The sequence below is a fragment of the Gopherus evgoodei genome, chromosome 11 (genome assembly GCF_007399415.2).
Source record: "Gopherus evgoodei ecotype Sinaloan lineage chromosome 11, rGopEvg1_v1.p, whole genome shotgun sequence".
Classification (NCBI taxonomy): domain Eukaryota; kingdom Metazoa; phylum Chordata; order Testudines; family Testudinidae; genus Gopherus; species Gopherus evgoodei.
The window spans coordinates 17,273,554-17,300,262 of NC_044332.1; the positions used below are offsets into that span (position 1 = coordinate 17,273,554).

Sequence of the window (26,709 nt, forward strand, 5' to 3'; positions counted from 1 at the left end):
GTCCTAATTTGTAATTTAATCTTCTGAAGAATGTCCCCCTGGCTCTAAACATTTTGTTATAAAACCACTGCCAAGAAATGAAGGAAACACCTCTGTTTTGAGGTAATGTAATCAAAACCTAATATGCGCCCTTCCTTTGCAGCAATTAAATATTGCCAGAACTGTGAATATTCCTACAGTGAATATTTCCTTCCAAACACTGGAATGGGTTACCTAGGGATGTGGTGGAATCTCCATCTGTAGAGGTTTTTAAGGCCTGGCCTGACAAAGCCCTGGCTGGGATGGTTTCATTGGTGTTGGTCCTGCTTTGAGCAGGGAGTCGGATTACATGACCTCCTGAGGTCTCTTCCAACCCTAATCTTCTATGATTCTATGATATGTTGCTGACTCTCAGGCAGAAACATATGGGTGCTGAGCTACTTTTGTTTTCAAACTAGAAAATGCAGGAGAGTATTTGCCAACTGTAAAAAGTCAAAATTAGTTAGGGAGTCAAATTTTCAGACTTGTTAGAAACTACAGCCACAAAGTAAATCAAATCAAATAGCTGGCAATGTCCTTTTAAATAAAGCCCACAGACTGACTGTTCAAACGGAGTAACAACGCATGCTTTTAATGGAAACAAATGGCTTCTAGGTAGTCATTTCAATGCTATACTGCAAGATACACAACTGAGAGTTAATTTATTGCTACAAAGAACAATGGCTACAATTTTCAAACATGAGTCCCTAAAGATGGTTTTTGAAGCTTAATTTAGAGTTTGTCTACATGGTGCAGCAATGCACACTAGAGCAGTGGTTCTCAAAGTCGGTCCGCTGCTTGTTTAGGGACAGCCCTTGATGGGACGGGACGGTTTGTTTACTTGCCACGTCTGCAGGTTAGGTGAATCGTGGCTCCCACTGGCCAGAGTTCGCCGCTCCAGGCCAATGGGGGCTGCGGGAAGTGGTGCGGGCCGAGGGATGTGTTGGCTGCCCTTCCCACAGCCCCCATTGGCCTGGAGCAGCGAACCGCAGCCAGTGGGAGCCACGATCGGCCGAACCTGCGGACACGGCAGGTAAACAAATCGACCCAGCTGCCAGGGGCTTTCCCTGAACAAGTGGCAGACTGGCTTTGAGAACCACTGCACTAGAGGGGTGTGATTTGTAAAGCACGCCAATATGCTGTGCGCTAACTGGTCCATGTAGACCCTGCTGGTGAGCAAAAAAGTTCCATGTAGTGCTACGTTAACACGCAACTACTGTACATTGCTGCATCATGTAGACAAGCCCTCAAAGACCCCAGTTTGGAAATGCTAATCAATGTCACTATGTTTAATGGAGTTTTCAGGAAACGTAATAACTTTTGACTAAAAATGCAGGAAAGATTACACTTCTGTTTTCCACGAGCTTCAAATAATGTCATATAGCAACATTAACACTTATTGTAATGCAGAAGTGAACAAATTTATATCTTGATGAATGAATGATTTTTAAAACACTGATCTCTGAATTTCCATAACCAACAATCCTTTATGTGGAAGCCTTGTTTGACAGAAAATCAAGGGAAATTGTACTTGGACAGCCCAGTTGTCTCTCCTTTATTCTCCAAATTTGGTGCCTGTATTTTTGCTCTTTATTGTGAAGATGGTGTGCCAGACCCAAACCAGTGGGGTACAGGAGTCTGATAGAGGGCAAATATACTGGTCACTGGATGACTAGTTTTCTGTTCCCTGAGTGACCAGAGCAGGGGCTGCACGAGAGTAATCAGGAACCTGCTAGAACCAAGTAAGGCAGACAGGTTGATTAGAACACCTGCAGCCAATCAAGGGAGGCTAACCAGGGCACCTAGGTTTAAAAAGGAGCTCACTCCAGTCAGGTGAGGAGCCAGAGGAGAGGAAGTGCATGTGAGAAGCTGGAAGCAAGAGGCGCAAGGAGCTGAGAGTGAGAGGCTGTGCTGCTGGAGGACTAAGGAGTACAAGCGTTATCAGACACCAGGAGGAAGGTCCTATGGTGAGGATAAAGAAGGTGTTTGGAGGAGGCCATGGGGAAGTAGCCCAGGGAGGTGTAGCTGTCATGCAGCTGTTACAGGAGACACTATAGACAGTTGCAATCCACTGGGTCCTGGACTGGAGCCCGGAGTAGAGGGCGGGCCCGGGTTCCCCTCAAACCTCCCAACTCCTGATCAGACACAGGAAAAGTTGACCCAGACTGTGGGGAAGATCACTGAGGTGAGCAAATCTGCCAAATAAGCGCAGGACCCACCAAGGTAGAGGAGGAACTTTGTCACAATGGCTACTGCAAAGATGCACTGCATTCTTGCAGAGTGGCACTTGACCAATTTCACATGTGCCATCTGCAGCTGAAACTAGCATGGCACTACTCTTCTTTAGCAGTTGAGGGGCACTTGTGCCATGATGTCAGTTGGCTGGAGGAAGGGTAGTAAACAATCTGGGCGACAAGCTTCTCAGGCAGTAGGGTACGAACTTGCAGAAAAATCCTCCTTTTAATGTAATTTTTTAAGACAAATTAAGTTCCATCAACATGTGGCCTTATTAATAATGAATCCAACTGACTAAAGTAGTTCTTGCCAATGAAAGCAAAGCTGATCAACTGAAAGCTGTTCTGCTGTTGAGCTAGGCCAACATCTGATAATCATTTCGGCAGATGTTTCTGACTCATACCTTATGGAATCAATTTATCTTATTCAAAATAGCAAGTATAACTTTTCTCTTTACTAGGAGAGCATTCCCTAGCCCTCAACAAATGCAACAAAAAAATTATAGAATCATAGAAACATAGGGCTCAAAGGGACCTCCAAAGATCATCAAGTCCAGCCCCTGCACTGAAGGAGGACCAAATAAATGCAGACCATTCCTGACAGGTGTTTGTCCAAACTGTTCTTATAAAACTCTAATGATGGAGATTCCACAACCTCCTTTGGAAGCTTGTTCTAAATAGGTAAAGTATCCTTATAGTTAGAAAGTTTTCCCTAATATCTAACTTAAATCTTCTTTGCTTCAGATTACTTCTTGTCCTACCTTCAGTGGACAGGCAGAACAATTGATCACTGTCCCCTTTATAACAGACAAACATATTTGAACATTGTTATCAGGGGCCCCTCAATCTTCTTTTCTCAAGACTAAACATGCCCAGTTTTTTTAACCTTACCCAATAGGTCAGGTTTTATCATTTTTGTTGCTCTTCTCTGGATTCCCTAATTCGTCCCCATCTTTCCTAAGGTGTGTCATCCAGAACTGGACACAGTACTCCAGCTGAGGCCTCACCAGTGCCAAGTAGAATAGGACAATTATATGCAGTGTTTTACATATTACACCCCAGTTAATACATCCCAGAATGCAACTGCATCACATTGTCAATTTATATTTGATTTATGATCCACTATAATCCCCAGATCCCTTCTAGCAGGGCTACTACGTAGCCAGTTATTCCCCATTTTGTATTTGTGCATTTGATTTTTCCTTCCTAAATGAAGAACTCTGTACTTCTTTTTATTGAATTAAACTGTGTTTATTTCAGACCAATTCTCTAATTTGTCTAGATCAGGGGTAGGCAACCTGCAGCATGCGAGCTCATTTTCATTGGCACTCACACTGCCTGGGTCCTGACCATCAGTCCGGGAGCTCTGCATTTTAATTTAATTTTAAATGAAGCTTTTTAAACATTTTAAAAATCTTATTTACTTTACATACAATAGTAGTTTAGTTATATATTATAGATTTAAAGAAAGAGATCTTAAAAAATGTTAAAATGTATTACTGGCATGCGAAACCTTAAATTAGAGTGAATAAATGAAGGCTCGGCACACCACTTCCAAAAGGCTGCCGACCCTTGGTCTAGATCATTTTGAATTCTAATCCTGTCCTCTAAAATACTTGCAATCCTTTCCGCTTGGTGTCATCTGCAAATTTTACAAGTATATGAAGTGTTATAAAGAGAGAGTAACATTTCTCTGAAAATGAGATCATGAAAGAATTACATTGATATTATTATTTATTTGGATTGTAAAAGTGATTATAGCTGCACATCCCATGCTCTGGATAGCCATAACACAAGTTAAAAGTCTTATAATAAAATAACACTTTAGTATAAAGGTACAGATAGGGTAAAGCTAAGATGGTGTGAAAAAATGCAGCAACAGAATCATAACTTACTCAAAGTAACAAAAAAAATCTGTAAAATAGTATAGTGAGTAACAACTGGGAAAGGGATTAAACACTTATTTGCAGTTACTCAATTCTTAATTATCTAGGATCCAGTTCTATATTTCTTACTCATGCAAAACTTCCATATGGACTTTACTGGGAATTTTGCCTGAGTAACGAGTACTAAACAGAACCCTATTATACAGCTAAATTCTCAGTGTTTCAGTATTGCTAATTACACAAGACTATAATCCAAGTGAAAAGGGTTAACAGTTGCCTATTACAAGGTGTCATGTATTTTTGTAAACATGAAAGTGGTAAATGATTTCATAATCATGCCATAAGACAGACATCAGAAATTCTCAAAATAAAGAGATAGGAGTGAGACATCATTTTACATACTTTGGGGAAATGCAAATAATTTACTAAGTGAAACTGTTACACAAGGGACTGATGCCACAGGCCACATTCTATACTCATTTACATGATGGAGTTACTCTTGCCAAACATCAATAGAACCCAGGATAGGCTGAGTTCCTGAAATTCAGAAGATAATTAGGTTTGCATTATTTCTGGCCTCTACAAAGTAACTTTTTTTTGAGACAATAAAGGGTCTAACAGTGCCCCAGTAAACAGGGGACAACTCTGCAGAATCTGAGTTTCTGATAATGAGCAAACAGCATAAAACAAACGGAAGTCTGGAAGTTGCTTATAATTTTTGTTATATCCATCCCTTTTGTTAATTTATGCATTCTCTGCATTATTTAACCATACAAAACAAATCAGTTTGTTTTCTTTAGAGATAAAGTTCCTAACTAAAATAAGCAAAATCCTGTTTATACAAGTCAGCACAGAAATTCAAAGTTTCAAAGTATCTTTAAAGAATGGTGGGAAGGAATGTTACAAGTGAAAAGAAGTAATTCAAAACTCTGTATCTGTAATCGTGTTATAAATGGATTATACATTAAAACAGGGATCGGCAACCTTTGGCATGCAGCCCATCAGGGTAAGCATCCTGGCGGGCCGGGCCAGTTTGTTTACCTGCTGCGTCCACAGGTTCGGCCGATTGCGGCTCCCACTGGCCACTTTTCGCCACTGCAGGCCAATGGGGGCTGCGGGAAGCGGCGGCAAGCACATCCCGGCATTAAAACTACTTCAGGCCTAACACAGTCCAATATGATATTAAAGATAAACCAACAAGTGGTACTGTACAACTCTCATTACAAAATTAAATGAAATACACATATTCCTTGTTCTAGACACACATAAAATGGAACATTCTCTCATTCGCCTCAGAAAATAGTTTCCTTCTTAAACTTTATGCATTTGGCAACAATGCTGTAAAAATATTAAACCAAATCACTTTGTACCTGAGCTAATGTTGCAATCTGTGGTTGTGCCTGTACAGTCATCTGTTGGGTTTCTGCCTCTGTAACGGCTGCATCTCCACTCTGCTGGTTCTCTGCACCAGATTCCATGGTCATTTAGTTACCTACAATCACAATGATGTGTGTCATGAGTATGGGTTTGCCTCTTTCATGGCTTACATATCCATGTAACTCCACTATTATTGGTGGAGCTGGTAGCAATGCATATAGCTACTGCAGCCCAACATTTTGTATTATAAGACCTAGTTTTCAGTTGCTTATAATTTTTCTTTTAACCATTCAGGAAGACATTTTCTGTGTCAGATGTCTGTCTCAGACTGAATTTTCTGTGAAGTTTCAGTAAAAATAATTTAGCAATTTCTAATAAGACGAAGAAAATATGTTGTTTGCCCCATGTTAAAATATTCTTACAACCATTTTGTTGAGAAGTTCTAGCACTTTCAGGGACTCAAAATCTCTCAGGAGGCTCTCTCTGCTGTCAGTTTTGCCTTTTGCCATCCCCACGAAAACCTGCCCAAATTTGGCCAAGTTATATAAACCTTCAAAACAAATGGCAGTTTGCACATGCTCAGCAACGTAAGTTTGGCAGCTAAATTTTCTGAAGATTCTATATGAACTATTCATGCTCCATCCCCACAAATCCTATCTGTGATCATAGTGTGCACGGGCCATCGCCACGGAGCAACTGAGTACGTGCCATCCCAGGGACTGAGCAGGGATGTTTCCTACAAATGCTATTCCTGTGGATAAAATGTTACCCACAATTGTGGATAAAATTCATCTGCCAAAGAAAATAAACATAGATAATATTGGAAGTAACTTCCAGAATGGACCAACACCAAGATAAGGGATTTGGCATGATTTCCAGTAATCAACCCATGATATTTTGGAATTTTTTGAAATTACTTTTATAAAAAAGTTAGAAGGCTTTATGCTGTTTTGTATATAACGTGAATTTTCCTTGGCTAAATTACACATCCTAGACAGCTCTTAATACAATCTTATTTTGAAGTGTTAATTGAATAAGTGTGTTTCAGTAGAACATACAAAATTCAATACAATGAAGTTGCACAACCCCAAAGAGCAAGCATGTAGGGAGAGTTTATTCAATGTTAAATTTGCACCAATCTGTGTAAGTCATTTTACAATCGCCTTTAAATACTCAAAAGAAAATATTTAGCATGTAATAAATTATTGCAAGTTTAGAGAAGTCTTCCAATCTCACTACCTTTCAATGAGCACCTGGATATTGCACAACCAGTCACTTCTTAATGGTCTAAACATTTCATTTGAAATATTATTCCATTTCAACAAGAACTGTGATTCAAAATTACTTTGGAATGTATATTATTTGCGAATAGATACTGCTCTCTTTTGAAGCAATCACTGTCTTTCACATTCATTCTGTTTATCACACTTCAGTCCTGGGTAAAGTATGAAATCTCGATGGCTTAGATTAGCGTTACTGCATATCAGACCAATGAAAGTAAACAGTATTAAAACAAGTATCTGTGGAATGATAAGCAACAATAAGTGTGAATTCTGGACCAGTTTGGCCTCTACTGAATATTTCCAGACCGTTAAAGAAAAAGCTCCATAAATACTGAAAGCAGCAACAGGCGACCAATTTTGCGTAAACACTTTTGTTTTCTTCAGGAAAAATAGCAATGGAAAGATACAGGTGCCAACTACCTCAGTCATGTTCCATGGGAACAGAGCAAGCCACTGTGCATAAACCAAAACGTGGTCATTCCAATGCAAAAAAAAATTCCCTCAAATCAGCAAACTTAGTTTTTAGTGCTATCAAGTACCACAAATGTAGTTCCAACATCAGTTTGGAAACGCTTAGAAAAGTCCCTGGTTTGGAGTGAAACTGTAATAACTATCAGTAATTTAAGGGAACTATAACATAAGAACACTGTAATTCTAAAAATTCAAACACTACAGAAAGGAAAGAAATCAAGGTTAAGTTACACTAAAAATCATAAAGCACAAGACCCTCTCCATTTTTGGAAAAAGCAAGTTAGGTTCTCCTAAGCATTTCAAACTGCCCTGCCTCCCCCTGATGCCAGAATTTGTATATTCCATAGAAGGCAGATATGAGTCTGACAAGTATCACAGCTCACAGATACCTGATACTCTATAATTTGGTAATCTGGCTGTGAATCTTGTAGTTTTAATGTATCTTAAGCAGTTTATACCTTATAAATTTTCATTAGGAAGGACTTCAAGCAATACACAGCCTGTGGCTGTGCAACCATCATGAACCATGCAATCAGAATCAGCTTGCAGGGGTCACACCATTGTACATACACAGAATAAAGTTTTCATCTATTAGTATCCACAGGAAGCCTGCCAATGAGGATCAGAACAGTTTAAGATTGGTGCATTGCATCCAATGGTGGATCTGAGGGAACAATATCAGGAAGGTAAGATAAGATTTGGATAGGTCTTTGTGTGTCTGACCTCTAAAAGGTTTGATCTTTGGGTTGCTAATACGTCAGGAGAGAGCAGACTGGAGATACTACAGCTGTTTGGTTGGCAGATGATGCAGATATTAGTATTTCAATTGTGGGATGTGTAGTACATGGCTGATCTTATCTTAGTTGGAAAATGTAAAGCTTGCTTGCCCAAGAATATCTTATGAACAGAGTTTGAGCATAGACAGAATAATGGGGTTCAGATAAGGTTGTTTGAGACAATTTAACTCATCATTTTGATATATTCTATAGTTTGTTTTGTTCGATAGTTCAAAGTTATTACATTTTGTTTAAAGATAAAACCTTAACTTTAAACTTCCTTCCTGTGTAGTGCTTAATTTTGTGGACTCCAGTGTTTATCTATCTTTAAAGTTAGAAAGATTTATTTACAATCTTAACTCTAACCTTTAATTTTGTTTTTTGCATGGGAATCTCTTTACGGTATTAAACAGATATTAAGAATTGCTAGGAACATATTTGTAGTGTGAACCTTCACGGGAATCCATGCAATAGTTAGCCCATGATCCAGAGCTGTCCTAAACCTTTCAACCCAAGCTGTTCAGGTAAGGACTTCAGGAAGTCAGCAAAGATTTTAGTCTGCAAGCCACAATGAAATATCTATAGCACACAGAAGTGTCATTCTGGATATTATAATGTCTTCTTTAGACTACGAAGACTTCTTAGTCTTCCTTAGGTCATCAGACTTTTCCACAGCATTAAAAGTTCACTGTAAAATGAATATAATTTATATACATGCTATTCATGGCTTTTCCATTGACTTAATATTTCTGAAACGCTATGTATGTGTGCAAGTCTTTTTTTTAGTATGTACAGTAAAGCAATTCTGTGTCAGAGAAGGGAAGACATATTCTTGCTGTCTGACAAACCTTAGCAATGTCTTAATCCAGACTTCTCTAGAGATAAAATCTGATAGATTTTTAAAAACCTATTTGCTAGAATATCACAAATCTTTTTCTTGTTCCATTTAATTTTCCCCAAAAAGTTACAAAAAACCAAGCCCTGTGCACTATCACTACTTATTAGTTGTATTACCATAGCAATCATAGACATCATAACTGAAATAAACTGCAAGTTTGCACTCCACTGCACTGCTCATTAAGGTGCAAAAATGACTTTTGACTTTTGAAACAGTAATCAGTCTATTTAAATTAAACTCAGTTGGTATTGTTCCTCTAAGTCCTCTTGTCCACAGAGTCTACATGCAAAAACAGAGACAGAACAGAAGAATTTGAGTGAGGGTACATATAACATCTTTGTCATAACCTTACAAAGCTTGTATGATCATTTCAGGTTCAAAATTCAACTATAAACCAGGAATTAACGGAATCAAGTAAGGCACATACGGACATTGTTGAGAAGCTAGATGATTTCTTTACAATAGTCTTCAAAAAAGAGGATGTTATTCCTCTCCCAGATCAACTCCTTTCTGGTAATAAAGATCACATACTACCAAAGACTAAGATGACAGAAGAAGAGTTGCTGGAACAAATGGATCACTTAAAAAGCAGTCATTTGGCCCAGACCACATATATCCCCAAGAGTTCTGGAAAAGTCTTGAGTGTCTGAACTGCTTGCAAAAACATGTAAGCTCTCCTTAAAAACAGCTACTGTAACACAGAATTGGAGGGTAGCAAATGTTATACCTATATCTAAAGAAAGAAAGAAAAAAAAGATATTGGGTTGATTCAGGGAATTACAGACCAGTAAACTTAACAAATGTGCTCCTCAGTATCCACCCTGTACCTCTGCAGTCTCCCTCCTGTACCTCACATTCCCCTGTTCCTCTGAGTCTATTCCTATTCTACTTTGGATATGTCTTCACTACCGTCCGTACCGGCGGGTAGCAATCGATTTCTCGGGGATCAATATATTGCGTCTCATCTAGACGTGACATATTGATCCCCAAACGCGCTCCTGTCGACTCCGGAACTCCACCAAGGCGAACGGTGGTAGCGGAGTCGACAGGGGGAGCCGCGGACGTCGATTCCGCGCCGTGAGGACGGTAGGTAACTCGATCTAAGATACTTTGACTTCAGCTACGCTAATCACGTAGCTGAAGTTGCGTATCTTAGATCGATCCCCTCCCCTAGTGTAGACCAGCCCATATTCTCCTAAGTGCGTCACTCTCCTTGAACATCACATTCCACTCCCTCTCTGCCTCTCCCTGCATCTCCACACTTCCCTACCGATCTCAATTTTCACTGAACCATCACAAAAATCAATTGTTGCCACACTCTAGGGATCTGACTTTTCCTCAACATGGCTTAGATGCCCTACTGACAGCCAGAAAAGATTTGTTTTTATGGTTTCTTGTTTTCTACATTAGAAACGAAGTCTTGTCTCTCCTGGAATACTGTATGGATGACTAGAGAATTAGTATGATCTTGACATCTCATAGAAAGGAACTGAACCCTGATTAATTGAATTAGGAAGTGTTTAAAACTCAGACTGTTTAAAACTCTTAGCTGTCATTCAGCTATCACACTTCGGAAAAAATTTGTTAAAGATTTAACATCCTGCCCCTTCAAGAAAGGGGTGAACAAGTTATCCCTACATATTTCTGAGTCTTCCAGTAAGGTCTCCAACAAAAAAAAAGTAACATCCTTTGATACATTCCTGATATTTTTAAGGAAATCGTCAAGTAGAAAACCTTTCAGGACTTCTTCATACAACAAAAATAAGAATAATAATAAAAAAAGACGTAACTCCCTCCCTACCCATTTCGTACGTCACCTTAAAGAAACTGATACTTAAGACATCAGAAAGCCAAAGTATATTTAACAGAATAAATGTAATTACTATTTCAAGAAACACTGTGTCTTTACATAGATACACAGATCCAGTTTTTGAATCTGTAACAAACTGCCTGGATTCCATTTTGACCTCTTCTATGTCACTTGTGTGCAAACATTATTGGCACTCTTTGGCATTAGATCGTTTCAAGGATATTCAGGTAGGAAATAATTAGCATTATAGTACCTTTTTGTACTACAATAGCTAAACAAATTTCATGTAGCTCCCATTAATAATTTCACTACTTCATTTTGGCTATCTAAATGACAAACTACCAGCAAAAATTATTGGGGATACAATTATTTTCATCCTCAATTATAATCTCACAACAAAGAATGCCAGTGTCTGATCTCATCATAAGTACAAAATGTAACATGGGAGCTGTGGAACACCCAAGTCAGGAAATGCCTGTGCAGTTTTTGGCACACACTAACGGCAATACAATAAAATTTTCCTTTAACAGGAAGAATAAGAAAAAGAAAATATACATGCAAGATGTCAGAGTGAATGTTGCCTCGCATTCTTAACTATTGGAATTTCCTCATTTGAATGCTTAACAGTACAACCAGAACGTTACACTACTATTTAGGATTTTTTAAATTCAAACTGTTTTGTTTTAAGTAAAAGAGAATATGCTGGTGATCTAATTGCGGAGTTTATTTCCTGCTGCACACTCTCCATGAACAAATACAAGTGTGCACTTATGGTCTGGTCCTGCAAGCATATACATGCATGCATAATTTTAACTCATATGAGTCATCCCATTGCCAGACATTTGCAGAATCAGAACCTGAACTAGTAATGCTCCTCTTTGATAAACTAAAATTATTCTTTTTGAATGACCAAAGTCATTAGTTTGACATTTGAAACTAGATAAGGACATTTTTTGTGTATTCCGCCAAAAAAAATGGAAGTTTAGAATATTTTCAAATGGGCATTTTCCCCTCACTTTTGCTGAACTTATAGCTGAAAGAGTTTTCCTAACACTTTTTTAAAAAAGTATTTACACAGACTTGAAGCATGGAATATTCTAGTCCAAAATGTGAATGTTTTGGGAGGCCATGAGCATGTAAAATTCAGGCAAGTGATGGGAGGGGGGAATAGAAAGAGATGTGTGTGATTTTACATAATTTCTGATTTATTATTATTATTTTTTAATTTTAGAAATCCAGGTCTTACCTATCTGCAGCTGGGAGTATGCCTCCTAAGCCAGGCAGACAGATGCATCCTGGCTCTGCTCAAGCTAGAGCGCTAAAAATAGCAGTGTAGATGTCATGGCATGGGCAGTGGCTTGGATTAGCTGCCAAAGTCCAAGCCCACTCAGCTCCTTAGGTCCCAGCTCAGGTGGCTAGCCGGAACCTCTGACCATGCCACAATATCCATAGTTTTTAGCCCACTAGCTTGAGCAGAACTAATGCAAGTCTGTCTCTGCAGGCTGTAAAAATACGCTAGAGACCTAGCTGAAGTATGACCAATGATTTCAGTGGGCTTTGGATTAGACAGTAAATGAGAGAGGGAAATATTTTCTCTTCCTTTTCTAAAAAAAATAACAGCAAGTTTTGTGACCCAGGAACCTCTTGGTGCCAACTGGCAGAAAGAGTGCATGAAGTTTTACAGGCATTCCCTGGGTCGGATATTAGCATAAATCACTAAAGGGTGGCACATGTGAGGTCTCTAAAGAGAGCCAGCAGCCCTGTGGTTGTAGTAATCACTGTAAAATGTATTACAGATAGTATTTAAGGAGTTGTGTGTCTCTACTGAAAATGATGCTCTTAAGGCAGCTAACTAGGAGGTGATATGTCTCAGGCAGATTCCTTTGAAGCGAGAGGTGTGTCTCACAATGTGTATTGTGATGGGGCAAGGCCAGATGGCTATAGTAAGGTACTGAGGAACAGGTATGTTAGCCCAAGGCTAAACAAATCCCTAGGACCATGGTGACCAAATGGCAGTTGCTCCAGGTTAATCAAGGCACCTGGGGCCAGTTAAGATCCTTCTAGAAGGCAGTGGAGATAGCTACCTTGATTAGAACACCTGCAGCCAATCAAGGCAGGCTAATCAGGGCACCTGGGTTTAAAAAGGAGCTCACTCCAGTCAGGCAGGGAGAAGCCAGGGGAGAGGAAGCGCATGTGAGGAGCTGGGAGCAACAGGCGCAAGGAGCTGAGAGTGAGAGGGTGTGCTACTGGAGGATTGAGGAATTATCAGACAATCAAGCATTATCAGACACCAGGAGGAAGGTCCTGTGGTGAGGATAAAGAAGGTGTTTGGAGGAGGCCATAGGGAAGTAGCCCAGGGAGTTGTAGCTATCATGCAGCTGTTACAGGAGGCATTATAGACAGCTGCAATCCACCGGGCCCTGGGCTGGAACCCGGAGTAGAGGGCGGGCCCGGGTTCCCCCCAAACCTCGCAACTCCTGATCAGACACAGGAGGAGTTGACCCAGACTCTGGGTTCCACCATAGGGGAAGATCACTGAGGTGAGCAAATCCGCCAATAAGCGCAGGACCCACCAAGATAAAGGAGGAACTTTGTCACAACTGGTGTTAGGGGTGGGATTTTTGGTGTGCACAGCGCGGTGGAAGAAAAAAGAGAGGGTTAATTTTTTTTTTTGTCACCACAATGGATGACGTAGAGCGGACACTGATACAAGCCACGGCGGCCCAGCAGGAGGCTACCCGTGTCCAGGCAGCCACCCAGCAAGAAGCAGCGCGGCTGCAGCAAGAGACTAATCGCCTGCTGATGGACCAAGCTGCTCAAGACCAAGCTATGTGGCGGTAAACCAGGTAAAGACCCTTACTGAGCTGAACCGTGGCCATGATGGGATGCGGCTCATACGGGCTAGCCATTGGCTGCAGAAAATGACGCGGGAGGATGATGTAGAGGCATACCTTCTGGCCTTTGAGAGAACAGCCCTATGTGAGGCCTGGCCTCGAGATCAGTGGTCTGGCATCCTTGCCCCATTCCTGTGTGGGGAGGCCCAGAAGGCCTACCATGATCTGGCTGAAGAGGCTGCAGCAGACTACTCCCAGCTGAAGGCAGAGATCCTGGCCAGATCTGGAGTAATGACCGTAGTGCGGGCCCAGCAGTATCATGAGTGGAGGTACCAGGAAGACAAAACCCCGCGGTCCCAATTGTATGACCTCATCCATCTCACATGAAAGTGGTTGCAAACAGAGTCCCAGAGTCCAGAAGAGATACTAGAGGTTCTGGTCATCGACCAGTACATGAGGGCACTGCCACCAGATCTCCGCAAATGGGTAGGCCAGAACGATCCACTCACCTATGACGAGATGATCACGCTGGTAGAAAGACACATGACAGCCAGGGAATTGACCCAACTACCCAAGGAAAGCCCCTTTCGTAGCAAACACCCAACCCTGGAAGGTGGGGCAGCCAAACCCCTGGGGAGTCCTAGGTGGACGAAGAGGGGGGCAGAAAACCAGCAGAGACTCCAGAAGGAAGGGATTGGCCTGAGTGGGGGGAACCCTGGGACTAAACCCCCTAGCCCACATGATAGGAGAATTATTAGAAACAAATATAGATGTTATGCATGTGGGGAGTGGGGACACATAGCAGCACAGTGTCCCAGCACCGAAGAGCCTATGCAATGCAACCTGGGGGATTGGGAGGTCCCATGCGCCCTTATTCACCTTGCGGGCGTCGCATTAGCCCCGCATAACTACACCAGGCTGGTGAAGATAAATGGAGCAGAGACTACAGCACTTGTGGACTCAGGGAGTGCTATGACCCTTATATTGGGTAAGCTGGTAAAAAGTAGCCAGCTGCTGCAAGCCAAACACGTAGCAATGACGTGTGTGCATGGGGCCATGAGCCATTACCCCACCATCCCAGTGGAGATAGAGGTTCAGGGGAACCTCATTAAGGTGACAGTGGGCGTAGTTCCTAAACTCCCACATCCTGTAGTTATTGGGAGGGACTATCCAGGGTTTGATAAGTTACTCCCCCCCGGAGAGGCTGGAGGGAGGTGGAGACCCTGTTGGCAGTGACTCATCATTGGGGGAATGTCAATGTCAACCCCCAATGTTTTCTGAGTTTTCTCAGGATCTATTCTCAGCCCCCCAAAAGGCCTGGAAGATGAGAAAAAGAAAGGAAGGCCGCGAAGGCTTTGGAAACCCGGATCCTGATCCAGTAGGCAGACGGACACGAGCACCCATCAGAGAAACTACCAACACAGAAGGTGAGCCGGAGGCTGGCCCCAGCCTTGATGGCGACGAGCCGTTGGAAGAAGCAGAAGTCGGCCCCTGGGAGCTCAGGCAGGTTAGTCCTGGGAGAGAGACTTTCGGACGGGACCAGGCAGAGGACTCTAGATATGATAACGTCAGGAAAGAGGTGGCTGAGATAGATGGGATACCAGTGGAGGGGAAGGTCCGAGGTCCAGGACCCTACATTATAGTGAAGAAAGATCTCCTGTACTGTACGGTGCAAATGCAGGAGCAGGAGATACATCAACTTCTGGTGCCACGAAAGCTTCAAAAAGCCATATTGAACCTCACCCACAGTCACCTGTTTGGAGGACACTTAGGGGTAGAGAAAACCCAGGCCAGGATCCTGCGGAGGTTCTTCTGGCCAGGAGTACATGAAGATGTCAGGCGATATTGCACCTCTTGTCTAGGGCGTCAGCTACATAGCCCTCGCCTACACTTACGGGCCCCTTTGATACCTCTTCCAATAATAGAGGTACCATTTGAACGCACAGCCATGGATCTGATTGGGCCCCTAGAGAAGACAGCTCGGGGCCACCAACATGTGCTGGTTGTATTAGACTATGCAACCTGATACCCGGAAGCCATCCCCCTACACAACACAGCTTCCAAGACAATAGCTAAGGAGCTAGTACAGATCTTTTCCCGGGTTGGGCTACCCAAGGAGATACTGACTGATCAAGGGACACCTTTCGTATCCAAGTTGATGAAAGCTCTCTGTTCATTGCTCCAAGTACAAGCCCTACGGACCTCTGTATACCACCCACAAACAGACGGTCTTGTAGAAAGTTTTAATAGGACCCTCAAGGCCATGATCAGGAAAGTGGTGAGCTGGGATGGGAAAGACTGGGATACTCTATTGCCGTACCTTATGTTCGCCATCCGGGAAGTTACACAAGCCTCCACAGGTTTCTCTCCATTCGAACTACTATATGGGCACCACTCCCGAGGCATATTGGATATAGCCAGAGAAGCCTGGGAAGAGGAGCCAAATCCCAGAAAGAACATAGTCAAGCATGTACTACAGATGAGGGATCGGATTGCCAGAGTTACACCCATTGTACGGGAACACTTGGAGAAGCACAGGAGTCCCAACTGACCCATTATAACCACCAAGCAAAGCTTCGACGGTTCCAACCAGGGGATCGAGTAATGGTCCTGGTGCCCACAGAAAGCAAGCTGTTGGCCGAGTGGCAGGGACCCTATGAAGTGACTGAAGCCACGGGAGAGGTAAACTATAAAGTGCGGCAGCCAGGCTGCAGGAAACCGGAGCAAATTTACCACATCAATCTTCTAAAACTTTGACAGGATCGAGAGGCATGCTTAGTCACCCAGGAGACCCTTCCCCAGGAGGATAACTTACATGAGCAAGTGAAGATATCACCCGACTTGATGCCAATCCAAAAACTCGAGGCAGCCGACATGACTAATCGCAACCGAGATGTGTTCTCTACAAAACCGGGGTGGACGACTGAGACCTATCACCGTATCCGCACGATCCCCGGAGCCACGGTAACACTGAGACCCTACCGAATCCCAGCAGCCAAAAGAGAAGAAATCAAGGCCGAAGTAAAGAAAATTTTAGAATTAGGCGTTATTGAAGAATCCTACAGTCAGTGGTGCAGTCCAGTCATTCTAGTGCCCAAACCTGATGGTACCACAAGATTCTGTAATGACTTTCGCTGACTGAATGAAGTATCCTAATTTGATGCATACCCCATACTACGCATCGACGAACTGGTTGACCGACTGGGCAGTGCCCGATTCTTGACTACACTGGATCTGACAAAAGGGTATTGGCAGATTCCCCTGACCAAAGAAGCTAAAGAAAAAACAGCGTTCTCCACCCCCGACGGGCTATTCCAGTACACTGTCCTCCCTTTCGGGTTACATGGGGCCCTAGCCACATTCCAGCACCTCATGGATAAGCTGCTGCGTCCCCATACTAGTTATGCAGCTGCATACCTAGATGATGTCATCATCCATATGCCAGACTGGGGAACCCACCTGGAGAAAGTTGAGGCCGTACTACGCACCTTATGGCAGGCTGGCCTCACCGCTAATCCTGCTAAATGTGCCATTGGACTAGCAGAGGCTTGGTACCTGGGATATATTGTAGGAAGGGGTATAGTGAAGCCCCAAACTAATAAGCTAGAGGCGATTCAAAACTGGCCCCAGCCGACCCGAAAGAAGCAGGTCCCTGCATTCCTAGGCGTGGCAGGCTACTACCGACGTTTTATTCCCCACTTCGCCAGTAGGGCAAGTCCTCTAACGGACTTGGTAAAAGCCCGAGGTCCAGATATGGTGAAGTGGACCGACGCAGCAGAGGGGGCATTTTTAGACCTTCGGACAACCCTCTGTAATGACCCCATACTCATAGCCCCGGACTTTACCAAGGAATTTATTTTACAGACAGATGCTTCTAAGGTGGGGTTGGGGGCAGCTCTGTCACAAATGATTGGAGAAGAACACCCGATCCTCTACCTAAGCAGAAAGCTGCTCCCAAGAGAACAGAAGTATGCAGTAGTCGAGAGAGAATGCCTTGCTGTCAAATGGGCTATGGAGACACTGCGTTATTACCTCTTAGGCTGGCGATTTACTCTTGTGACGGACCATGCACCCCTCCAGTGGATGCAGAGAAATAAGGAAAAGAATGCAAGGGTCACCAGGTGGTTCTAATCCCTCCAACCATTCCAGTTTTGCATATGGCACAGGGCTGGATGCCACCACGACAACACTGATCGTCTTTCACGAGCACACTGCCTGGCGTCTCAAGTTGCCCAACCCTATGGTGTTGAGATTGCGTGATATGTGATGGGGTAAGGCCAGGTGGCTACAGTAAAGTACTGAGGAACAGGTATGTTAGCCCCAGGCTAAACAAATCCCTAGGACCATGGTGACCAAATGGCAGTTGCTCCAGGTTAATCAAGGCACCTGGGGCCAATTAAGATCTTTCTAGAAGGCAGTGGAGATGGCTACATTGATTAGAACACCTGCAGCCAATCAAGGCAGGCTAATCAGGGCACCTGGGTTTAAAAATGAGCTCACTCCAGTCAGGTGGGGAGGAGCCAGAGGAGAGGAAGCACGTGTGAGGAGCTGGGAGCAAGAGGCACACGGAGCTGAGTGTGAGAGGGTGTGCTACTGGAGGATTGAGGAATTATTAGACAATCAAGCATTATCAGACACCAGGAGGAAGGTCCTGTGGTGAGGATAAAGAAGGTGTTTGGAGGAGGCCATAGGGAAGTAGCCCAGGGAGTTGCAACAGCTGCATGACAGCTACAGGAGGCACTATAGACAGCTGCAATCCACAGGGCCCTGGGCTGGAACCCGGAGTAGAGGGCGGGCCCAGGTTCCCCCCAAACCTCGCAACTCCTGATCAGACACAGGAGGAGTTGACCCAGACTGTGGGTTCCACCAGAGGGGAAGATCACTGAGGTGAGCAAATCCGCCAATAAGCGCATGACCCACCAAGGTAAAGGAGGAACTTTGTCACAGTATCTATTTGCACACTGAGCCAAATGTTAATCAAGAGACTGCAAAATCCTCAGGAGATAAACGGCAGGAGGAGATCCTGTTTATGAGTATAGACAATGGATTGTTGGGGTATAATGCTGGCTGTAAAAGGGCTAGAAGGATTTTGGGTGAACATTGCTCTGTAAGATATGAAAGTATCTAGATAAGTAAGTGTAGTGGTAGAATGTTTGTTATGATTTTATTTTATATGTAACCATTTGTTTCCAATATTTCTACTTGCTATTACATGAATCTCTCTACTTTTTTAAATAAATGCAGACATGTCAATAGTGAAAACAAGAATAAGTGCTGTGTGTTAAGTGAAGTGGTGATCTGAAGTGAAATCGGTAAGCTGGGGTATACTATTTCTTTAGAGGCAACAAATCTGTGAACACTGCGAATGTTCAATTGACCAGGGGCTGGATGCTCCAGAGACATGATCGGAGGGCTCTGGGGGTGCTTATCACTAGCTTGTAGAGAAAGCAAGGTCTGCATGGGCCTAGAGGGAAGTGCTTGTGTTGCCTGCGGAGTCAGGGAGCTGACCCACGGCAGCTACAGAGGAGGCTCTCTAATGCTAAGGGCAGGTGACAGCAAGGTGCATCACAACCCTGAGTACCCCTGGGCATCACTGTATTTAACTCAAATACCCGATTTCTAACTGTTTAAGATTCTATACCCTGTCCCTTGAACTAAGAACTGAAAAAGCTTTTATTCCAGTTCTTTAGATCCTCCAAAGAGGCTATCAGCAGAAAAAAGGAGGACCAAACTTAATATTTGAGGTGGATGTTTAAAAAAGCCACCACAAAAAAGATTCCTTCTACCATCCAAAATATTACCTAACAGAAACAGAACCAAAACAGAAAAAGGCACAACCTCTACTCTCTTTTAAAAAATTATTTTAGAAGTCACCTTTAATTCGTGAATATGATTTACTGCTTCCAGCTGGATGAACACAGATAGGACACTAAAAGAAAAATTAGTTTGTTTGCTTTTATTTGAAATTTTGATATGTTCCAGGATATGAAATACAGTCAGAATATTACTAGTAAATATTTTTGATAAGTATGCAAACAAAAAGAATAAAAACAAAAACAAAACCTCCTCCTCCCCACACACCTACATGTGCTGCAACTATACAAGCAATAAAGATTCTGAAGGCTAAATTTTGCCCTAGAAAGTATGTGACCAACTCCCATGGACTTCAATAAGCATACCGCACACATTATTAAGTACAAATCTTATGTGGTCTGTTAACTTCTGTATTCCACTTGTATTTCACTGCAGCTTAGTATCTTTCCTTTTTATTTATTTACTTTTTAAAAAACATTAAAAGTACCTTATTTTTAACCCCACTGAGTTTTTTGTGGCTCACACACAATTTTCCTCTGACAAAAATGAAATGTCAATCACACCTTTTAACTTGGTGCTGATATCAAAGATCAAAATAATGAAGCTACTACAATTCAGAAAGTTGCACTCTTGCTCACTGTAGCAGCACAATAGCCCACTAACCTGACTGATCACTATACTTCGGCCAGTGTGACTTAAACACCAAAGTTTTTAACTCCATGTAAAGTGTACGTGTCAGGTTATTTTTTGATGGCAGAATCTGGGAGCTGATGCTCCTACTGTATGCTAAGACACCTACCTCTTCTACAAAACAAGTTCTTGACAGGTAGTGTAGGCCTGGTGAACTAGCAGTCATGCTCAGAAATATTCTGTTCGCTCAGTCATGCTCAGAAATATTCTTGTAACACTGTCACTTGAGTCCAGCATTAAATTACAAACCAGTTTCCATTTTGATTGGCAGTTAAAAAAACATAGCTACAATCACATCAGTATTAAGACATATGGCATTTGGTTTATGATCTCAAATGGAGGCCCCTATTCCGCTGCTCTCAAATACTGCAGCTCCATATGTAACGGGGTACAACACAGTGATTCTCTTCTCTTTTGCTATTTAATAGCAGGTGAAATGTTTTGGGGAATCTCCTTCAGTGGCAGGAGGCTCGGAATGTTAGCATCTGATGGGCCTTTGGCTGAAAGAGCGAGGTAGCGCAGAATAACAGAGAGAAGAGCTAATTCTGAAAGCAGACCCCTTGAGAGGAAGTGAGAGAGCAAAGCGAACAGAAAGCAGGGTAATGTCTGTGTGAACAGTAAGAAAAATGAGAGAGACAGGAAATGAAGATGCCAAGAGACCCAGGAAAGAAGCAAAGGCAGATTAAGCGCCACTTGAAGAGGCAAACATGTATCTGTTTCTCACTGTGTGGAGTTTATCAGGATTTGGAATTGATGGCAGACCTAATATTTTCATTTAAATAGAATATTTATTTTTTCCCCCAAGTATATTCTAATCTCTGAAGACCCCATCCAGTTAGACCTACAGTCACCACTTCAGGAAAAAGTGAGATGAATGGATTTAAGGATCTTGATCCATGTGCCATATTGGCTTCATACATACCAGTTCACTGGGTGAGGGTCAGTGCATATATAACTGATCCACCATTCTAGAGGCTACGGTAGTCCTGAACCTCCGTGGCCTGGTGGTGGTGGTGGGTTCCTCCTTTATGGAGAAGTTTGCACATATCCCAGTCACTTAGGCTGCATGTTGAGTGTATGATTTTCTATAAGGCAATAACTAGTTACTGCCAAGAAGTGGGTAGTGAAGGGTATATTAGTAATACCAGGAAACTTGATTTAAACAACCAGCTGGGGGAGCAAAGGCTGGTTGCTTAACAGAGGTGGTCTCCTAAGAAAGTGAAGTAGAATTGTACTCATATTTGGGGGATACTTTGCAGCTGACTTAAGATATCAGGCTGTCTAATAAAGATAATCTATTGCACAGACTTTGTTTTCTCTCGGCAGTGCAAAGATTCACAGACTGATCATTCAGTCCCTCACATACTGGTTAAATTAACAAAGTCAAACTTACTCTGAAATTTTAATTTCCTTTAAAAAACTGACATCTAAGTTTCCTGTTGCAGCTTTCTCTAAACTACTTCCCTCTGAAAAAGTCAGTAGCTCAAAACTTCTCTGCAGCCACAGAACACTAAATTAGACCGGCAGTAACCTACTAAACCTGAATGCCGCACGTCCATGCGCAAGTGGCAATCTTGCAGTTATACTAAGAGCAAGGAAATTGCCTCAGTATACGTGCTTCCTTATCTGATTTATATGGTTACTCTTAGAGGATCTGTATAATGGATACATATGTATGAAGGCTACAAAAGCAGGTATCAGAAAAAACACTACACATTGTATTAGATACAGTGCCATTATTTGTAGTCTTTCAAGCCAAACTAATTTGTTTATGGACTGTGGGTTAACATTACAGTGTGAACACAGGCTGCAATCCTTACACAGATCAAGGTATCCCATTTTAGGATTGGATTGATGGCCCAGAGAGATCACAATCAGAATGAAAGTGCCATCCTGATCTATTATGTTCGTAAGGTTATGTTTTGAAATAAAATACTAGTGAAAATCCCCAATATTCTGGAACTATATAGATTCAGATAATAAAACATGTCTTCTCTCCCTACCTATAACACTGGGTGGTAACACTGAGTAGCTAAAAATTGTTATTCAGTCACAAAAAAGTAAATGATAAATTAGTCTCAGTGCTTGATTTCTATTATCCAGACCAAGCCTTTCCTTTCTATGTTGGGGTGGATTTGAATGCTAAGACCATCTGAGCATGAAGCAAAACACTGGAACTTGAAAAATCTACTGCTGAAGCTCCAAAGTGGTAAAACCAACATTTACAGTCAGAATGATTTTGTATTATAAAGACTGGCAATTGAGTCAAGACGTTCAGTGCAAGAATGTCAAGTTTTAGATGTGATCAACAGAATTACTAAATTCTATATACTATGTAACAGAATGTCAGACAACTACTCTTTCTCTATGCTCAGATTTTACAAGTTGATCAGAAGTGACAACTTCATTTTGAATGTATCTGACCCACTTTAGAATCTAAAGCACTAAAGTAAGCACTATTGTAAGTCAGGCTGTACAAAATCATTGCTTCCTGTATTAACTGAAGCTTTTACAGGCACAGATTGTTTAAAAAAAACAAAAAACATGTTTCATTATGTTTGATGTTTGGAATACACACGAGTTAAAATAGTCAACCCCAAATGTATGAATAAGAGGTTATGTCACATGATGAACACTGACAAGACTTTTGTTTTAAAATCTGTTTAATGAGTTCATAAGGAGAAAAAAAAACAAAGTGGACATGTCTACTGATTTTTTTCTACTAGTTTATTAATGGATTACTACGTGAAGTGATCATCTGGAAGCAAGATGGCTAGAAATAACAGAGGCCAAAAGTTTGCAGTGAATTAAGAACAGGAGTCAATATCTATGAATTCAATGTCTGGAGTGTTATTGTTTTAAAGTTTTACTTGCTCCATTATGCACAAAATAAATCTTTAGAAGCCATGTGCACTCAAGGTCACCCCTTAAATTTTGAGACACTTACAAATAATATTGTACACACACACACCCCATTCTCTACAACTACTTTTGTCTTTCAGACTCCACTAATTTTGAAACAAAATTCTCAGTCATCTTCCTTTAATTGAACTCCCCCATTTAACTCAATGTCACTACTCTTGTCGACTGTTTCTTAAGCGATACAAGGAGACTTGACTCTATACTCATTGTCCTAATGTACTAAAACAATGTAACTTGTAAGCCACTTTTGGCAGCACCCCCAAAAAAGCCCTAAACCTAAATTTCCTAAATTTAAGCCTTAAAAAAAATAAAAATAAAAATCACTCGGTGAATAGTTTTTCCATGTATTTTTAATCAGTCTGACCATTGTAGGAAGGCATTCTCAAAAGAGGGTCTTGCAATATGCCTTATGGGTGGTCGCAGTCTGGATTACTTTGACCTCCACACTCAAACCTCCCCAAGCTAGAACACTAATACTTCATCTTGAATTTCAAGAACTGCATTGCTTCAGAGCAGTATAGCTGTCTTGCTAGGTACAGGATGGAGATGTGGTTCTGAGGTACTGATGACTTTGAAAATCAGGACTAAGATCTTGAACTGGCAATGGAATCAGACTGGGAGCCAGGAGAAGGAGTGGAACACATGGGTGAGGTACCTGCAGCAGCTTGTCCTGTTGAGGTAGTGGGAATCCTCGTCCTGCACAAAACTGGAGTCTCTGCTTTGCTTCCAAGGTCAGCCCTGGTACAGTACGTTACAGTGATCCATTGTGGAGATAACAAATGCATGGATAAGTGTGCCCAGATCCAGAAAGAACTGGACTTTCTTAACCAGCTACAGATGAAAAGTGTTTTTTTTATTTTCCTGTGCTGATGCTATTTTATCTTTTAGTCAAACATGACTTTGATGGAAAAGGAGGACAATGTCCAGCTTAGTTCTTAAATGTATTTCCCTGCTTCCAACAGTATCGCTTCTGTCTTGGTTGGACTGAGTTTGATATTTATTTCATGTACACATTGGCACATGCTTGTGATGCTGTTAGTTGCCTTGGTGTAAAAGAAAACAGACAGGTAGGTGTCAGTAGCACACCATTGGCACCAGTGCCCCAGATGTCTTACCATCTCCATTAAGTAGTCATGTAGATACTGAAGAGGAGGGGAAACAGGATGGATCCTCAAGGGACCTCACAGGGCAAGGCCTTTGGGATGAAAAGCATCACTACTCTCTGTCCCCTGTTGGAGAGGAATGATTTGAGCCACTGTAGTTCAGCTCTGTCTACTCTAGTTATGTTATGAATGTGAGTGGAAAAGGAGCACCCCATGCTTGGCTGGAGCCAAAACTACAGGCATATCAAACAGTATGTGCATTAAGATTAAGTCTCTCTCCATTCCCAGGACGAGATCATCTTTTAGTGTACCTGATTGCAATGTATCCAGTATGTTGACAGAATCATGAGATAGAGCTTGATTGTCACTATTTTATCAATGATTTTGCCTAAGCCTGGGAGTTTGGAGATGGGATGGTAACTGGAAAGGTTTGCTGAGTTCAGTGCAGGCTTTTGGGGAATTGCTTAGGCAATTACAGTAGCTTCTCTGAAAAAAGTGTGGATTATTTATTAGCAATGGGCAATTTTGTTCTTCTCTGGCTTTCACCAACCAGAAGAAATGTGAACTGCTCTGCAATGCACCTTAATCCTAACTGGCAACATTCTTGCTAATCCAGTTTCAGGTACAATTCTTACATTAAAAAAACAAAAAAAAAAAAAGAGAAAGAGAGGCCAAGCTGCATATCGTTTCAGATAAGGACAGAACAAAGGCCAAATTCACCACTGTCCTGCAGAGTAGGAAGCATCATCAGTGAGTTCTAAGGGGCAGTGTCCCCTGAAAAATATACTTCCTGCCTTGCTCCAGCAGCTGAAAGAGACTGCTCAGATCCCCACCAAGATGCTGCCCCTGGACTCTGTTTGGAGGTTTCACATTTCATATTATTTATATCGTTATTATCATAGCACCTATAAGGTTCGGATGAAGGAACATGACATTTTGGAGTTCTTACTTTCACCTGTCTACCTGGAAAAAGGGGGACCCAAGGTGTTCTCCCACCTTGCCTCTTGCAAGGATCTCTTCCTTGCCCCTCTCCCCCCAAGCTATGACTTTGGATAAAGGATAGCTATGTCCCACCCCATACATGTGCACGCTTCTGAAAGGGGGAACGTCTCCCCTAGGTCACCCACATACTTTGGCCAGTCACAGCTTTCACAGCTTCAGTATGGACAAGTTTAGATGACTTTGGTCACTGTGGACAGAAGCAGTTAAAGTAATCAGTCTTTGGTTCTTGCATCTGCCTATACTTGGAATCTGCATTTGTTATTTCCATCTACTGGAGTCACTCTGTGAGAATGAAGCAAAAGGAAAAAGACCCTTCCTATCCTGTTCCCCTGCAGGAGCTTTTAGAACAGCAAGAGAGAAACAGCCATGGCTGTGATCAGCTTCACAGAGCGTGACCAGAATCCTGTTGTTTTCAAGGTACTGGTTTTATAGTCTCTTTAGAGGAAGTTCTCTACACCCCACTAGGGTCTGGATTTTTTTAAGCCCCGCTTACATCTCCTACTGCACTTTGTGGAGAGCACACACAAATACATCCAACTCCCACTGCTTCTCACCCCCTGAAGCCCCCCCCAGACTCCTGCCCCATCCAATCCACCCATTTCCCTGTCCCCTGACGGCACCCCGCTGCCCCATCCAAACCCCCTCTCCTTCTTGATGCCGTCCCCCCGACCCCTGCTTTCATTCAACGCCCCTGTTCCCCACCCTCTGACCGCCCTGACCCCTATCTACACTCCCATCCCATAAGCTCCACCCTGAACTCTCCTGCCCTCTATCCAACCTCCCCATTCCCTGCCCCCTTACCGCGCTGCCTGGAGCACCGGTGGCTTGCAGTACTACAGACATGCTGCCTAGAGCAGCAGGACAGGTAGCCGTGCCGCCCAGCTGGATCCAGCCATGCCACCACGCAGCACAGAGCTCAGAGCACAGAGCACCGGGTCAGGCTGCAGCTCTGCAGCTGCACTGCCCAGCGAGACCTCACAGTCCTGCTGCCCCAAGCATTGCACTGGTGGCACAGTGAGCTGAGGCTGGAGGGGAGGAGGCTAGCCTCCCGGGCCAGGAGCCTGGCAGAAGGGTCCTCCCATGGGCTGTAGTTTGCCTACCTCTGAGCTAGAGAGAGCATTTAGAAAATTACAATAACAGAAAGCTCAAGAAATGGGCAGTGAGGCTGAAAAATTAACAAGATGAATAATTAAGCATGATTAAGGAAGGAAACAGAGCTGAGAAAGGATAACATACAAGGTAAAAAGTGCCCCAGAAAGACAATGAAATAATGAATGTGACAAGATAAGTGTGCAATTGTGAAATATTTGAAGCTGCTGCGTCACATTTTAATTTATATTGCACATATAAAAAAATTCAAATTTACATAAACCACTCAGCACTGCAGCCATAAGAATAAGTCCATATCATCCATCCTTAGCTATATATGCATCCATAATTTTAATATTTAAGTCTGTCTGGAAGCTAGTAAGTAAATTTCAGATTGGGTTCTTGGTTGTCCCAGGCTGCTGGACAATAGGATTTTTTCCCTCTAGTCTGTCTGTTCTTGAAAGGATGACCCTCAGGAATAGAAAGGGTCTGTCTACAGAGC

General features: G+C 42.5%; 1 protein-coding gene across 1 annotated transcript in view; it reads right to left on the reverse strand.

Moving 5' to 3' along the window:
• CREB1 (cAMP responsive element binding protein 1) overlaps positions 1 to 26,709 on the reverse strand; it is a 54,345-nt gene that overhangs the window by 21,846 nt on the left and 5,790 nt on the right. Inside the window, exon 2 of the mRNA XM_030579571.1 lies at positions 5,509 to 5,630. Coding sequence (XP_030435431.1) covers positions 5,509 to 5,622 — 114 coding nt within the window. The 5' untranslated portion in view covers positions 5,623 to 5,630. The remainder of the gene's footprint in view (positions 1 to 5,508; positions 5,631 to 26,709) is intronic.